The sequence below is a fragment of the Vigna angularis genome, chromosome 6, assembly GCF_016808095.1.
Source record: "Vigna angularis cultivar LongXiaoDou No.4 chromosome 6, ASM1680809v1, whole genome shotgun sequence".
NCBI lineage: Eukaryota > Viridiplantae > Streptophyta > Magnoliopsida > Fabales > Fabaceae > Vigna > Vigna angularis.
This window is the reverse complement of record NC_068975.1, coordinates 30,495,533-30,512,396: the sequence shown is the minus strand read 5'-3', so window position 1 is coordinate 30,512,396 and position 16,864 is coordinate 30,495,533. Positions and strand designations below refer to the sequence as shown.

General features: G+C 32.7%; 1 protein-coding gene across 5 annotated transcripts; it reads left to right on the top strand.

Annotated features, from left to right (window-relative positions):
• The first annotated feature begins 8,616 nt into the window (after positions 1-8,616).
• Positions 8,617-15,775, top strand: LOC108343143 (BTB/POZ domain-containing protein At5g47800). Of its 5 annotated transcripts, XM_052879319.1 has the most exons (9): positions 8,638-8,936; positions 9,215-9,298; positions 9,494-12,509; positions 12,608-12,696; positions 13,114-13,227; positions 13,331-13,400; positions 13,491-13,889; positions 13,971-14,711; positions 14,953-15,775. In XM_052879319.1, the coding sequence occupies exons 5-9, from the start codon at positions 13,169-13,171 to the stop codon at positions 15,478-15,480; spliced, it is 1,797 nt and encodes a 598-aa protein (XP_052735279.1). In that variant the 5' UTR covers positions 8,638-8,936; positions 9,215-9,298; positions 9,494-12,509; positions 12,608-12,696; positions 13,114-13,168; the 3' UTR covers positions 15,481-15,775. The 5 variants fall into 5 exon arrangements, with proteins under 5 accessions (XP_017436723.1, XP_017436724.1, XP_052735279.1 ...); XM_017581234.2 differs by lacking the exon at positions 9,494-12,509 and having other exon boundaries at positions 8,617-8,760; XM_017581235.2 differs by lacking the exon at positions 9,494-12,509 and having other exon boundaries at positions 8,637-8,936; positions 13,080-13,227.
• Positions 15,776-16,864: the final 1,089 nt, after the last annotated feature.

Genomic DNA, 16,864 nt, shown 5'->3' with positions numbered 1-16,864 from the left:
CCTTCTACTACACGTCTTCATTTTTCACATTTTGTTCTCATTGACATTTTGTTAATTTCACACTTATTATATGAATAAAAACATATTAACTAGTAAATATGATAATAAATGGCTAAATTCACTTTTATTTATCATATTTTTGAGTCAAGCTATTATTTTTATCTTTTAAAAGGTTCAGTTTTATTTACTAAACTTAGGTTAAATTTGACTTTTGTGCAAAACAATTTCTGATCAAATTTTACTAATGATAAATCTTGTTCAGGGATAGAAAAAAGTAACTCGGTTTAAGTTTTAAAATGATCCTAGTGTCAATTTACAATTAATATGGTTGATAATGTTAATTCTTGTGTTTTTAGTACACAGACAAAAAGGATCAACCTGATAACGGGTGGAATAGAAGAATAGAATGTCCACTTAGAACTTGTTAGGATAGACTCTAACTATGGTTCTGATACCATATTAGAAAGTGAATTTTTAACCCTAACTCAATTCCATAAAATCGACTTGTAAAGTAAGATTTACATATCACTTATATATTATAATTTGGCTTTATCTCTAATCTAATCGAGGACTAAAAAAACAAACAATGCCTTTCAACGAAATGATCATATATTTAAGAGAAACTTTTAAAAAATTATATGCACTAATTTCTGCGAAATGGAATTTGACATGTATAGTTGCAGTGGAAAAGACGATTAAAGTTAAAAAAGAGTAAGAGTCAAAGAAAATTGTTGCAGTCAAAAAAGAGAAGCGAATGGAGAAGCAGAGGAAGTGATAAGCACTTTTTCTAATGATTGAAACAAACACAGCATAACCCAATAGAGAACTGAGGTGACATCCTTCAACACACAACTTTTATCTGTCCCAACTTTTAGACCAACCTCCTTCTCTTCAAATCATTTTCAACACAAGCTATCTAGGATAATTGCAAAACTTTAATTATTTAATAATTAATTATAATTGTAAGTAGTTTTAAGTTTATTCAAAACATTTTTAACATAATTAGTTTCATATCTATTATAAGTCAATTCATGAAAATTGTTTATTTTGCAGAAAACTTTTTCTTACTAAATTTTATTCAATGTCTAACTTATTTTATCTCATTGAAATAAACAAATAAATAAAGTTTACCCAAACATTTAATGTATTTTTCCATCCACTTCTTTTACCCTTATACATACTATTTTGATCAAACTACTTATTAAGATTATATTTTTTACAGTTAATATTGCTAACATGAACATATTTTTATCTTTAAATATCGTATTATTGATTTTTTTTCATATTAAACTTATATTTTCAAAGTTTAAAATAAAATTAATTACTCTTTTATTATTTATACCGTTAACTTTCCTATATTTTTTTATATTTTAACACATAAAAACAATTTGCTAAATAGTGATGCATCTTTTTGTAGTAAATATGTGAAAAAGATGTTTAATATACATATGAAATAACTATATAATTACATATAGAATGTATACATCTTTAAATTGTCAATGACAATTTTTTTTATATAATTTATATTTTAATGTATTTTCATGTAAAAATTTTCATTTCTGCAATATTTGGATTCCGTTTTGTGATTTAGTCATTAACAATCTTTTATGGAAAATATTAATTTCTTAATTATGTAGGTATTTATCAATGCCACTTTAGATACATTATGCACGCGACAAAGTCATTAGAATCATGCTTTGGCGATTTAGGTATACATAAATTTTCAAATAATTTTTCATCCTTTTTGGAATATTTCATATATCTTAGTGTATAAAATTAGTAATATCTCTTTTAGTAATTGTCATTAGGAGACTTTTTTAAACTATTGAATTGGTAAAGAAAGAGCCATGTCTAAAGTATTATAATCTTGAAAATTGTAGTATTGATAGACTTTTATATTGGGTTCATCTTGAGATTCTTTTTCTTGGGATTAGCATTTTGATAATTAAGAATATAATACTGAAATCATGTTAAAGTATTGTCGTTTCATTTTAAAAGTGATTGAAATTTGTATTATTGGGATTACAATTGAGATTAAAAAAAGAACTTCAATTAAGTTAGAAAATTCATGGTATAATCTTAAATCGCTTCTTAATAATGAGTTTTGCGCGAAAATTTTACTTGGAAGCTAGTTGAGTCAATTGGATATATGGAACAAATCACGAAAAGTTCTACAATCCACTTTTTCTTTATTAGAAAAAATCAAGTAAAAATAGGAATTAGTCCTAAATTTACTAACTAAATATATGACTTTTACTAACTTAAAGTTCAGGTCTTTCAAAAGTTGAAAAAAAAAAACTTCAGTTACAGTTCTGGAACCTTAGAGATGAATAATAATTTAGAAATGTGTTCATGTTGATAATAAATTGTACTTACTACTTTGTGACGGATTATTTCCTAAGTCAAAACCATGTTTAACCATAAATTCTAAAACGATTTTTACACTTAATAATAAGTTCATGTTAATTTCATAGTATTTGATAACAATGAATAATAAGAACAAAAAAGAAAAATTATAGATATAAGGGTTAAATATATTTTTAGTCCCTAAACTATCAAACGATTTTAGTTTTAATCCTTCAAAACGACGACATCTTTCTCGTCAAGCTGAGGCTGCTTATAGGCCTCGGAGTCGTCTTTGAAGTCGTTGAAGTCGTCATTGGCGTCATCGAAGTGGTGTTGGTGGTGGTTCGGTGTGGAGGTCTCCTCTTTGCGGAAACTATAACGCCCCGGCAACTCACAGGGACCATCGACTGTCCCCACAGATCACCACCAGGCTTTCCAATGTGCTTTGTCCTCACTCGCACACTTTCTGGGAAAACTTCCCAGAAGGTCACCCATCCCAGAATTGCTCCAGGCTAAGCACGCTTAACCATGGAGTTCTTATGGGCTAGGCTACCGAAAAACAAATGCATTTTGGTGATATGAGTAGTCAAATCAATTCCTTTAAGCTATCCTTCAACTGTATAGTCCCATACCTATACAGTCTCCAAATCCCTCTCATTCCGGTGTATGTTCGATTCATCCATGTACCCCTTCCACCCGAAGCTGCCAGGAGCCGCTCCTTGTCTGTGCCCCCTACACCATGCTTCTTGCACCGGCGTCACTCCCCGCCCTCGTCTCCGTGCCCGGGTGTCACATGTGGTATCAGAGCCTAGCCTCTCCCAGTACGGTGTGGTTCGAGGACGAACCAGAGCAAAAGCTGGTGGGCATGTGACACCCGGGCACGGAGACGAGGGCGGGGAGTGACGCCGGTGCAAGAAGCATGGTGCAGGGGGCACAGACAAGGAGCGGCTCCTGGCAGCTTCTGGTGGAAGGGGTACATGGATGAATCGAACATACACCGGAATGAGAGGGATCTGGAGACTGTGTAGGTATGGGACTATACAGTTGAAGGATAGCTTAAAGGGATTGATTTGGCTACTCATATTACCAAAATGCATTTGCTTTTCGGTAGCCTAACTCATAAGAACTCCATAGTTAAGCGTGCTTAGCCTGGAGTAATTCTGGGATGGGTGACCTTCTGGGAAGTTTTCCCGGAAAGTGTGCGAGTGAGGACAAAGCACACTGGAAAGCCTGGTGGTGATCTGTGGGGGCAGTCGATGGTCCCTGTGAGTTGCCGGGACGTTACAGAAACTGAGGTCTTCATTGTCATCGTCGGTTGCGGGCGAGGGAGAGAAGGAGAAGGATTCGCATTGTGAGAGTGAAGGGAAGAATGGAAGAAAATGAGATTGGGATTGCAGAGAAAGAAAATAACGATCTGGCTGTTAACAACACTGGGACTCTATGACTATATGTTGTGTGACTTCGTTGACTTTCAACTCAAATCAAATCAATTCTCTTTCTACTAAAAAATAAACGCTCAATCAATTCCACTGTCACACACTCTGGCGCGGTTTAGGGTTTTGGTTGTAGATGAATGAATGGGGTTTTGAAGAGGCGTGTGTGTTTATGGTTGGAGGTAATGTGATGGAAATGTTTTTAAGATGAGAGAAGCAAATGCGATACCTTTTAACAGGAGAGAGAGGAAGATAGAGGAAGTTGAAATGTAGCTTGGTCGTCGGTGATGAAGAATAAAAAGAAGAGCTGGTCGTTGCTGTGAAAAGATTCCAAATTTTTAAGTGTACACGTAGCATTCCGTTAACCACATCATGTTATATTTAATGCTGTTCGTTTTTTAGGACGAAAAATTATAATTTCCTTAAGAACAAGGATCAAAGTGTACTATAGTTTGAAAGAGGGACTAAAACTAAAATCGCTTGATAGTTTAGGGACTAAAAACATATTCAACCCTAGATATAAAGATTAAAACCCATTTTTTTAGAAGTTTCAAATTAAAAAATGTGGCATTCAACCCCAAAAATATTTTTAACTTAAAATTGTATGTGATAGTTTCCTACATTACTAAAAAGTTAATCCATCACAATAGAAAACCATCAAAAGTTGATGGAAATTATAACAATAAAATTCATTCAACAGCAAGATGGTCAAATGTTTTATCAAATATTATTATTCGAGATATAAAAGATTAGGTTTTCTTAGTAAATCTAACGAGCATTTCATCATTTCTATTTAATTACTAGATAAGCTTTCGATTGTTGTGTGTGGGTGAGAGAAATGATAAAGATGAGAGAAAAACAAATTGAATAAGTGAGGAAGATGAGTTAGAATGAGGTGAGTGTTTCTGATTTTGTTTATTTTAAATTAAAAATAAAAATTATTAAAATATCCATGTGTTTAAAGTATGTATTTTTTTATAAATGGAGATTTTTTTGTTTACTAAAACTTGGTACACTTTATTAAAATGTACTAACTGAAAAAATAGTTTACATAAATTAACAAACCCTCTATATATTATTATTATTATTATTATTATTATTATTATTATTATTATTATTATTATTATTATTATTATGAGAGTGTTTAGCTTGTGGATTAATGACATGCATATTAAGTGCATGCTTATCTTGTCATTACTTATCTTCATTTTCATGTTGTGAGCATGCAATGAGATTCCTCTCCTATTGTATTATGTATGGTTATGGATTAATTATAGACTCCATCCCAAAAGGCACTGAGTTATATAAAAAAGACATAAATCTCATTCACCTAACTTATTTTCAGTTCAGCTTCGAAAATTGTAAAGTTTTGATAGATTTCGAAATCAAAGTTTGAGTACTCATGCTAGAATTTATTTAATAGATTTTCTATAATTATTATGGTTGCATTAGGACAATTTATATGTATTCTAAAAGTAATCAAAGGATAAATAGTTTCATAAACAAACCAACTAATAAATGAAGAAATTCTTTACAAATAGCATCTCATGGAAACCTAACATACAATCAATTCGAATAGAACCAACGAAAGAAGCCTAAGATGTGGGGTACATCTTTTATTATTGGTCATGGCTTGGAATGCATTGCTTCAAGAAATTGTTAATTATTTACATAAAAGAATATAATTAATCACTTTGTACCTTGTCAAACATTCTTTTGTGCACTAAACTACTTGTCTGCTCAAATGGGTAGCAAAAAAAACCCTAATTTGCTTCCAATTAGTGGGACCCATTATGATGAAGTAGCCTTTGACCATAGCTGTATTATTTTAATTGGAGGTTTACACATATATCATTGCCATTATTGATAAAATCTTTACCAATTAATTAATGCCCCATGCCTCACCATATGTATCTTCACAAATTATCAAAGCAACCCATTAATTAAATGCCAAGTTTCAAAATCTCCCACTTCACATAAATATAGACATAATAATCAATAATTAAATGCTATTATAAGAAATTTTAAGTGTCAAAACATGTCTACACTTGCATCATTGTAGAAAAGGGTCATCATATTATGTATGAAAATGGTAAGAACCGTAGCCATTTATTTCCCCACCAATATACATTAATGTATTTATACTTAATTACCATATTATTTTAGGTTATAATAAATAATATAATTATTATTATTATGATAGTTATTATATGCTAGAAGCTGCGTGGGTAAAATAAAATAAAAAGTAATGAAAAGGAAGATCTAAAATGGGGTAATTAATTAATCCACAAAATAAAAGAAAATGAAAAGAAAAAGCTAAACCAGAAGATATGGAAGCATGAAGCTGTTGTAAAAGGCTAAAAGCATTAGATTTCATAGATTTGTTGTAACATCTCATAATATCAACAATAATTGATGTAACAAAAAAGTTACAAGCTTCCTTTTAGTGAAAGTCGTGTATATATATATATATAAAAGAGACTTGTATATAATAATAATTGTCAAATTCAAAACTAGTGCCGAAGAAGATAGTTTGGGTATAAATTAATTTAATAATTATTTAGATTAATTTATTTTATGTTTAAAACAATTTATAATGAAATTCTTCTTGTATAAAAGAAGGGTTTTCTAAATATATATATATATATATATATGAAGGATAAGACCATAGAAAATTGAAGGTGTGAGAGGAAGACAGCTGGAACTGCATTGAGTATTAACGTACGAATTCACTAAACTTTACTATTTCCCTAATTTGATATGTTTGCTTATTTGCTATAAATTAAAATAGAAAAACTAGGAATGAACTATATCGTAAATTTATGGGTTTTTAATTGAATTTTATTAATATTTATGTAATCTAAGTGTTTAAATTTATAGTTCTTAATTGATTTTTCTTTTAATTTTTTCTGAATCAGGTGATACGTGTATATTATCTTATTCCGTCAACTTATTTACTTATTTTTTAAGTGATAAGATTCTATAATTAATATAAGGTAATTTAATATAAATTTACAATTAACTTTTGTTATTTTGATAATAAAGACAATATGTAATAATGGAATAATTTATTATTAATTGATGACATGAAAATTATTTACCAACATAAAGATCTTCTTATTCAAAATTTTTCAAAGAAGAATAATAACAATTATTTATAAATTTATATTAATATTAATATTATTTTTATATCAACTAAAAAATCTTAAATTTTTTAGGTTGAGATAAATAAACAAAATAACATAATAATATAACAAAATTGTCGTTTAATTAACAAAAAATTAAATAACAAAAACTCAATTAAAAATATAAAAAAAATAGAACTATGTAAATAATTTTTAATAAAATCTAAATTAAAAATACTTAAATTATTAAAAGAATAAAAGACATTTAACTTTACAAATACGATTTTTAATTTGATGTATATAGAATTAAATCACTATTACTAATGAAAAGGGTATGTATATATAAAAATTTGAGGAGGGTCAGAAAGAAAAGAAAAGCACGTTAATTAAAGTGGTGCATGCACAATAAACAACACAGGTTGGCATGGATTCGCACAGAAATTACTGACAATCTTCATGGAAAGTCACATGGTCGGTTCGTAAATTTCTTTGGACACTGTACAATAATACCAACATCTTTTTCACAAACTATAAACAAATTCAAGATAATCATCACCGTTATCATGATCATGTGTTATTCAGATCATCATCTTCATCATTCCAATCCCATCATCCCTTAGTCATAACATCATTTGGGTTGGACTTGACCAAAAATTAATCAACCAAATATATTGCTTTCACCTTATCTTTCTACATTTTCTTCTCATTTTTCCCTGTTTTTTTTCCTCCACATGCATCTCTTTCATAAGTTTCAGACGCAAACAATAATTATACGTTTAGATAAAAATAAATACAATGAAATTCCAAACATATTTAGATATTTTCATTAACACATTTAGATAAATTTTTTTTTTTTCATAAACTAGTTTATGCAGGTAAAGAAAAACAATACAAGAGTTTGTATAATTAACTGAAAAAGGAATTAGTTTTCTATTTCAATAATAATTTCTTTTCACTAAAAGTTGAGTCCTTAATTGACTATGTTCTTGCTAAACCCACTTGTTGGTATACACATTCTGCTAGCTAGCTGTTAAGATTGACACCAAAACCAAAGCATTAAGTTTTTTGCTCTCTATCTCGTTGTTTCTTAGTGCTAATTAAAGACTTTTTGATAATGGTTACCCCATCTTCTTTCAGCGGAAGGGATTGCTGAGGGGTCCCTTGTCCTTCTCTATGACACCAAATAAAATCATCTGGGGACCCCAGTGGGGAGCTCAACACTCCATGCACGAATGAATTAATGAACAGGAGCAGAGAGAAGAAGCTTTCACACATGAATCATTAACCAAATATAAAAAGACAATTTTTTTTATGGGTGCTTTTAGTTTTCATTTAAGATTAGACTTTTATTCTAGTAATACGTGTGGTAAGATTTATGTTAAAGATCAGCATAGTAATGAACAGACGTTTTTTTCTCATGCATCAATATCTTATAGCAGCCTGAGAGAGAAAAATGGATGCAAGTTTTTACCAAAATAAAATCATGCAGTGACAGAGAATGGGGATGAGAAAGAGAAAGGTTTGTCTGTGTTTGGCATTGAAAAGAAGGCAAAAGAGAGAAGTCAGAGGAAAATCTGATGAGGGTTGATGTAACAAACGGCAGAGAAATGGACACGTGGGCAACATGCACACAAGGGTGGCCCAAGCATAGGCCTAATCGAAGAAGAATATCCCAAGGTTTAGTGGGGGGAAGCATGATGATGAATGCACAGTGTATCTTTCACCTATGTTGAGACTAGGTCCCACTACAAGCTTCTTTTTCAATTAGTATAGGAGAGCACTCCAATGCCATAACCCACTTGCTTTGCATGCTTTTTGTGGTTTAATCATACAGCACCAATTTTGAAGCTGTTGAGGTGAAGACTGAAAGACTTCATTTCAATTTTCCCCCTCTCTCTCTCTGTCTCTCTCTCTCTCATTTGCTATTCAAAGGACTATATCATGCCATGCTTTTGATGCATTACTATGTTGACTAATTCCAACGAACCACTCCTTCTCTCTCTTTTCAATGTTGTACTCTATAGCACTCTTGGTAAGGAGACATTGTGCTACTAGTTTTTCTTCACTTGGTGTTGGTGCCTTCCCTGGTTGCTTCTACAAGAGCCTTTTCAACTATAGCCTAACCCTCTCTCTATTTCTTTGTCTCTGAGGATTACTTGCATGAAACTAGTAAAGCATTCACTTTCCTGCTTCACATGTCCATGCATATATGCTTCTTTCTGACTTTAGGCCACCACATATCTCTACTCTGCCTACCTTTACTTCAAAAACTTCTGCTTCTGCTTCATCTACTTTCTTCGTTTTGTACAGTTGCTTCGGAACTGCAGCTTTTTCAGTTGTGAATGCTTTTCTCTGGTTCATATCATTCAACTAACATCAATGATGTGTTCACGGGTACGTCTTCTGCTTTCTTTACTTTTTACATTTCTTTGGACATTTCCAAAGCATTTGCTTAGTACTGTGATGAGAGGCCTAATTGTGAAAGCGTTGGAAGATAACTAGGGAGTAGGGAGCGTTTTTTATTAAAGCATTTCTGGTTGACTTGCCACTTCACAACCAGTTAAAAACCTTTTTCATTATGTTATACAGATGAAGAGCACTTTTGTCAGCCATAAATTTGTTTTTCTGAAAAAGCAATCCAAGAGAAAAAAGACAAAAAGGAAGTGGTAAAACCTTCTTGTGAAGGGTGAGAGGAGAGTGACTAGTAGAGAGAACTTTTATCAATTGGAGAAGAGAAGAGCCACATAATTAGCTAAATGCCACCAAAGAATCAAACATGGGATGTCAATGGTTCTGTGTTGAGCAAAGGCAGCTGAAATTAACTATGCACTTTCTGAGTATTGGCGGTGATCATTAAATTGGGATCTGTGAGAGTTATTACCTCTAAGAAAATAGTGCCTTGTAAGATTCTGATGCCATATTATTTGGAAGAAAAACACATGAAGCCCTTTTTTTTGTGTCTTGTTGAAAGCAATTGGTGCTGTGCTACAAACACGGTGCTTTTTGCTTTGCCTCCACTTGTCTGTGAAAGCACAGACCAAATTCTATGCCAGATTTTAACAAATGAACGGTGGAAAAGGCCTCACAGAAATAGCACTATTGTCCTCAACTTTCAGAAGCATTGTATATAAGTTCTTCTTTAATTCCCTTATATTATATGAAGCTTGCCTAAAGACTTGCTTTTGTGGAACTAATAATGCTGTGCTCTTTCAGCTATTATATGAACAAAATTGGGAAGAAAAAGAGAAATAATGGAAGAAAGAAAAAGTTGTCGTCCGTCTTTCTTGGTTCCTATGTACTTAATAAAGGGTAGGATAATTGAGAACACCAAACTTTGGATAATGACCAATCTGACCAATTATAATTTTCAATAGAAAAAAGAAGGTTTATGTTAGTTTATATATATGTAAGTTCTTTGGATACACAATGACAGCGACTGAGCAAGGTAGCCTCACAAAAATTATACATGGATGACATTTGTATTATCTTAGGAAGCTGTTGGTCAGTGGTCATGTGATTGGAGCATCACTTTCTCTCGGATTTCCATGCTAGTATTTTCTTAACATAATCATGCATCCTTGTATATGTGGAATCAATAGTTTTTTTTTTCTGAAAAGGTTGCTGTGTGTATTGGTCCATATTTGCTTTGGATTTATATACCCTTACGATCCAACAGGAAGGCACTTTTAAAGCTATAGTATCTTTTTTTTGGTCTCACATAACAGTTAATTTTCGACTTCACAACTCAGGCACCATCTATCAACGTAAAACATGTATGTTTTGCTGTATAAAGGCAACTTTTTCGATGCTGCTGCTTTTTTCTTCATATATAATTTTTTGGGTGGGTTGGATGAGTTTTCATCAGTACACAAAATATTGAAAAGTCTCTCAGCATATTATTTGTGTGCTTCTGTCTATATAATTGGTTCTCTGTCATTTTTTTCATTTTACCAATGTTTATTGCACTCCCCCATTCTCAAATTAGTGTCACTTTAGAGTACTGTACAAGGATAGGAAACGAACAACTGTTCTGAAAAACTATGAAAAAAAACCAGAACAGGAAAGTATTGTCATTTTCTTGAAAGCACATGCTGTTAATTTATGCTCTTGGAGGGAGAAGGGAGTTTTGGTGAGGAAAAAAGGAAATAAATTTTTTCTTGGCAGTGAAAAACAACAGATCATTTAGAACAAATTTTTGCTGAAGTGACATTTATTTGAGAATGGGAGCAATATGTAATGTTGAGAGGAGTGTAAAAAGGAAATAATGTTATATCTTTACTTACTTGGTTGCTTATGTTTTTATTATTGACTACCAATGTTTATCATTCAATTAACAAACTACTCGTGCTTTTTTCCATCAGTAGATATCAGTCATTATCTTATATGATAAATAATTGGACCAAGTACTAGTAATTGAAACCACTGAGTCGTATTTGATATCACATACCGCCAAATTTCTTCTAGAATACCAGAAAAGAAAAACTGTAGGAACATTAGTAAGGTAATGAAATGGGAATGCATCAGTTGGGAGATTCAATGTAGCTTGATTCGGATAGGTCGCTATACAAAGTTGCATACCAGGGTCTGACACCAAAGTAAAAGTAGGTATGCATCAGTTAGGAGATTCACCTTTCGGATTTGTCCAACAAGAAACTCCTAAAGTTGGTTTTGGATGTAAGGATGATTTTCTTCTACAAAATCAAATTGAGCAGTGCAGCCAAGTATTAGTTCTAGATATTTATCCACATTAGTTTTCCAAGCTATACATGTAAAACGGCTGTGCAGTTTGCAGGAAAGTTACAAATTTATCCTGTTTTCTGCATTATATGCTTTAGAGTAGTTATTGAGTTTTTACTTTTCACCTTTTCCAATAAGCATTGGAGATATTTAGAGTAGGAAAAAGATGCTGGTATATGCAATAATTTAAGTCAAGTTTAAATCATGCTGTTGCTTTATCCAATATGATTTCTCAGAAAATAATATATGCAGACATAAATAGAGAGTTTGGTACAAACCCCTTTAAGATCATTTGAATATTTGCCCAAATGGTATGTATAACTTATAATAGAGGGTGGCTTTTTAAGATATCAACTGATCGCCTTAGAGACAAAGCTCTTGAACAACCATGTGCTATAACTATTAAGGTAGAAACAGGACAAAGAAACTTCACTTCTAATCAAAATCAAATGGATACTACTTTGTCGGCACAGGGGCTTAAGTAGCAGTCATGTTATTATAAGGGAACATTGATATGAGTATTTTCCAATATCAGTTTCCTTGTGCTTCTCTTGTTGGATGACATAGGTTTTCCTTTCTCAAAACTTGAACAGCCCAATTCAGATGAGTTGCATAGCGTAATGAGTCATCACGCATTCATCAGTACTCAAATTTTAGAGTTCTTCAGTTTCTTATCAGTCGTTACATGTCTGGACCTGGCACAGTGAGCATAAAGATCTGAAACCTGGTTTAACTCAATTAGAGTGTCGACAGCCACCTAATTTTAATCATTTTGCTTCACTTGCTTAATTTAGCGTGAAGTTGGAAGTAATTTCCAAAGGCTCTAGAGTGGAGACAAACTTGCATCAACGCATGTCATCTAGCATAAGTAGTACACCGCTATATAGTTACTGTTCTGCATACTTTTTCTCAGTGCATATAGACAAAAGCTGGATTTGATTGTTTCTTGTTTCCTTTGATCTGTAGATGAGAACACCACATCTATAAATTGAAGTTCTTGCAGAGTTATACGCAAATAAATGAGGTTGTGAGGGCATTGTTATATGAAAGTTGCGGTAAGGTTTTCTTGCATATCTTTTCTTCTCATTTATTTTCTGGATTTTTCTCTCACATAGTAGTATGGGGATGACATGGTATCAAATGAGTTCATGTCCTGGTCTTTGACCTTCATCTATAGCTATTTCTTCACTCTCTCCTCCACCTCTTAGATTGAATGTTGCATAATCATGAACCAGAACCATGATATAAGTCGAGCAAGCATGTTTGTTCACCATGTCTTTCGAGTTTGCCACTACTACATGACCCTTTTAATTCAAGCATGAAAAGGGATTTCTTATAAATTACGTGTTGTTGTTCTCTCTGTCTCTCTCTCTCTCTCTCTGTCTTTCTTTATGTTCAATTGCACGGTATCTTAACATTCACTTTATGGGATTTGTAGTATCATTAAAGTTGTGGTATGCGAATTTATTCAGGCTTTCAAGTAGAGGTTTTTCTTGACCATTGGGAAATAGATCACAATAAGTAAATATGAAGTTCATGAAACTTGGTACAAGGCCTGATACTTTCTACACTGAACAAGCCACCAGGTATTTTTATCGAGCTTTGGTCCGAGAGTGGCATGCAACCTATTCTCCCTCTCTCTATTTATGTTTACACAAACTAACATGTATTGAAATATCATAAATGCAGGAGTCTGGTTTCAGATGTACAAGCTGATCTTGTGATAAAAATCAATGATACTACTTATCTGCTACACAAGGTATAAGAATTAGATAGAGTGTGAAGTGTGCAAAAAGATAGTAGTAACTCGATATTTGTTAAATCTATAATTCATTTTTGTTGGCCGCAGTCTTCGCTTCTTCCAAAATGTGGCCTCCTACAAAGACTTTGCTCAGATTCTAGTGATTCTGAGAATGTTCCTCTAGATCTTCATGATATGCCCGGAGGTGCAGATGCTTTTGAACTCTGTGCTAAGTTCTGCTATGGAGTTTCAATCAATATCAGTGCTCATAACTTTGTACCTGCACTCTGCGCCGCTAAGCTCCTACAAATGAATGAGTCCATTGAGAAGGGAAACTTTGTAGGCAAACTTGAGGCTTTCTTCAGTTCATGCATTCTTGAAGGATGGAAGGACTCTATTGCAGCACTGCAGGCCACTGACAAGTTACCTGAGTGGTCCGAGAATCTTGGCATAACAAGAAAATGCATTGATTCAATTATTGAGAAAATTCTTACACCCCCACCCCAGGTCAAGAACTGAGACCATAAATTATTTTCACAGATTGATACTCGACACATATTTTTGTTTAACAAGGTTGATTATGTGCAGGTCAAATGGTCCTACACCTACACAAGGCCTGGTTATACTAGAAAGCAGCATCATTCAGTCCCAAAGGATTGGTGGACTGAGGATGTGTCTGATCTTAACATAGATCTTTTCAGATGCATAATAATGGCTATTAGATCAACATATGTGCTCCCACCACAGCTTATTGGTGAAGCTTTGCATGTCTATGCTTGTAAGTGGCTACCTGGCATCACAAAGCTTAAAAATTCACTTGGTTCTGCAGCAATAACAGAAGAATCCAAAGCGATTAACCGAAAAATTCTGGAGACAATTGTGAGCATGATTCCCGCAGATAGAGGGTCAGTTTCAGCAGGCTTCTTGTTAAGGCTCCTCAGCATTTCAGGCCCTCTTGGAGTCTCCCCAGTGACAAAAACAGAACTTGTGAAGAGAGCCAGTATACAGTTTGAGGAGGCAACAGTGAGTGACCTGCTTTGTCCTTCAACATCCTCTTTGGACCAAAATTTTTATGACACCGAGTTAGTTCAAGCAGTGCTGGAAAGTTTCTTGAAGTTTTGGAAAAGACTCTACCCTGGTGCTGTGGATAACAGAAGCTTGTTAAAATCAATCAGAAATGTTGGTAAGCTCATTGATTCCTATCTTCAAGTGGTGGCAAGGGATGATAATATGCCAGTGTCAAAGTTTGTATCTCTGGCTGAAACTGTGCCAGCTATTGGCCGACTAGAGCATGATGATCTTTACCAGGCTATCAACATCTATCTGAAGGTGAATTTCTACGCCATACATAACATGTCTAAGCTTTTTTTATTACATACTAATAAAGATGCTCATCATTTTAGCACTCTTTTGAGGACCTTGAGATGCCAACTGTATGCACTAACACACTTTTCACATCAAAACATTATATATAAGTTAATTTTAGTTTAAGGATCAACTTTTATTTTTTTGTACTTTGGTTCTTATTATGGTGCATGCATGATGTGACTTATGCTCAATGCATACACAGGTGCATCCTGACCTGAGCAAGGCAGACAAAAAGCGTTTGTGTGGGATTCTGGAGTGCCAAAGGCTGACTCCAGAAGTGCGTGCACATGCAGTTAAAAATGAATCTCTGCCATTAAGAACTGTGGTGCAGCTCCTCTACTTTGAACAAGAAAAAGATTCTATGGAAACCACTAGTTCCAAGCTGCAAAAATCACATGATCTACTTCTAGGAGCAAAAATGAGACCAGTCACTAGAGATAGTCATGGCAAGAGGTCTTTAATGAACAAAGAAGAAGTCACAAGAAGAACCTCTCATGCTGAAGATAGAGAAAAGGGTCAATACAAAGCTAAACAATCAGATGCTAAGTTAGCATTGGATTTGGAAAGAAAGATGGTTATAAGAGAAGACACTGAAGAGATAGGATCAGAAAAGTTAAGGGTAGCTAAAGAAGAGAGAATGTCAAGCAGCAAGTTGGACTTGGATTCTAAGAACAGCATTCAAAGGGCAAGAAGCAAAAAATCAGAACATGGCCGTCAAAAGGGAAGATAGAGAGAATAGTAATTGCAATCTTTGAAATTGAAACATTCAGAGCAATCCTCATTTCCCTATATATGAACTTAGTAGTCTCCATTCTTATCATTTCTTTTTTACAAGTGCATAAATGTAAGCAAGGTATTGTCCTTTCTACTTTCTGTCACTGTTAAAGAGTTGTATTTATCAAAGAGGTCATTGCAACAAATGCAGTTGACTTCTCTCAGATTGATACTGTTTTCATTACATTTCAATTACCTTATATGAAAAGGAATAAAACCACTTATCGTGTTTGTGGCAGGAAAACGAACAACCTTAGCCTTAAAAGTGATGTTATTACTGGCCATAGTTATGCTTATACCAAAAAATAAAAACTGGGGTATGCTTGAATTTCATTTTCAAAAACTGTTTTTAGTTGTTAAAACTAGAAAATAGAGAAACTTGTTTGGTGGGTAAAATCAGTTGTCTTGCTTAGTGTATCATTTTCTTTCTTCATATTTACTATGTAACATACCATCCTTTTACTGATAAGTTTGTGCAGCTTCTGTTTTCTAACTAATTAGATAAAATATGGCAGAATCTACAGTGTGGTATTTTGCATCCCTTTTCTGTAGTAGTCTTGGATGAACATGCTATTTGATTCTCTCCATCTATCACATTGAGAAGAGAAAGGGGAACATCTCAAAGTTGTTTTAGTAGTTTGGTTGTTAATTTAACCTTTTATTATTGTGACAAAGAATTATAAATAAATGATAACTCACTCACTTTTTTTACTAAATACACTTATATATTTTCTGTTTTCTAAAAAAAAAAGTTCTTATTAACTTGAATGTTGAAAAATATTTTGCAAATGGGTTTTGATATTCAACAAATAATATGATATCCATATCTTAAAGGCATATCTCATTTCACCTTGAACGTATAACACTCATTTCTGATTAAAACATTTAATAACATAAAACCATAAATAAATAGTTAAAATTGAAAAATAAGTTTGTGATTTACGTATTTATATTTATAATTATTTCTTTATAATAAGAAATATTTTTATTTAATAGCAATTGCATACATTATCTGGTTGTTAGATGAAAAATAATTAAATTTAAACATACTTACAAGGGTTTACAAATCTATATGTATGCAATGTGTTTTTCAAAACATGGTAAGAAGTAAATATAACACAAAAATATTAGTTTAAGTGTTTTATGTTTGTTTTTGTAAAAGTCTTATATTTGTTTAATCATCTATTAACATTTTGAGACACAATCACTAAGTATTAAAATAAAAAATATTTAACACGAAAAATAAGATAATATAATGTAATTAAAAATATAAAGACCAATAATATGAACTTTAGTATTTCATCATTTGTAATAAAATTCTCTAATCCCATATCTCATAA

Coding starts and splice junctions, on each gene's coding strand:
- LOC108343143 (XM_017581234.2), top strand. CDS start 13,169: ATGAAGTTCATGAAACTTGGTACAAGGCCTGATACTTTCTACACTGAA. Junction 13,401..13,490: donor CTACTTATCTGCTACACAAG/GTATAAGAATTA, acceptor TGTTGGCCGCAG/TCTTCGCTTCTTCCAAAATG. Junction 14,712..14,952: donor CTATCAACATCTATCTGAAG/GTGAATTTCTAC, acceptor ATGCATACACAG/GTGCATCCTGACCTGAGCAA.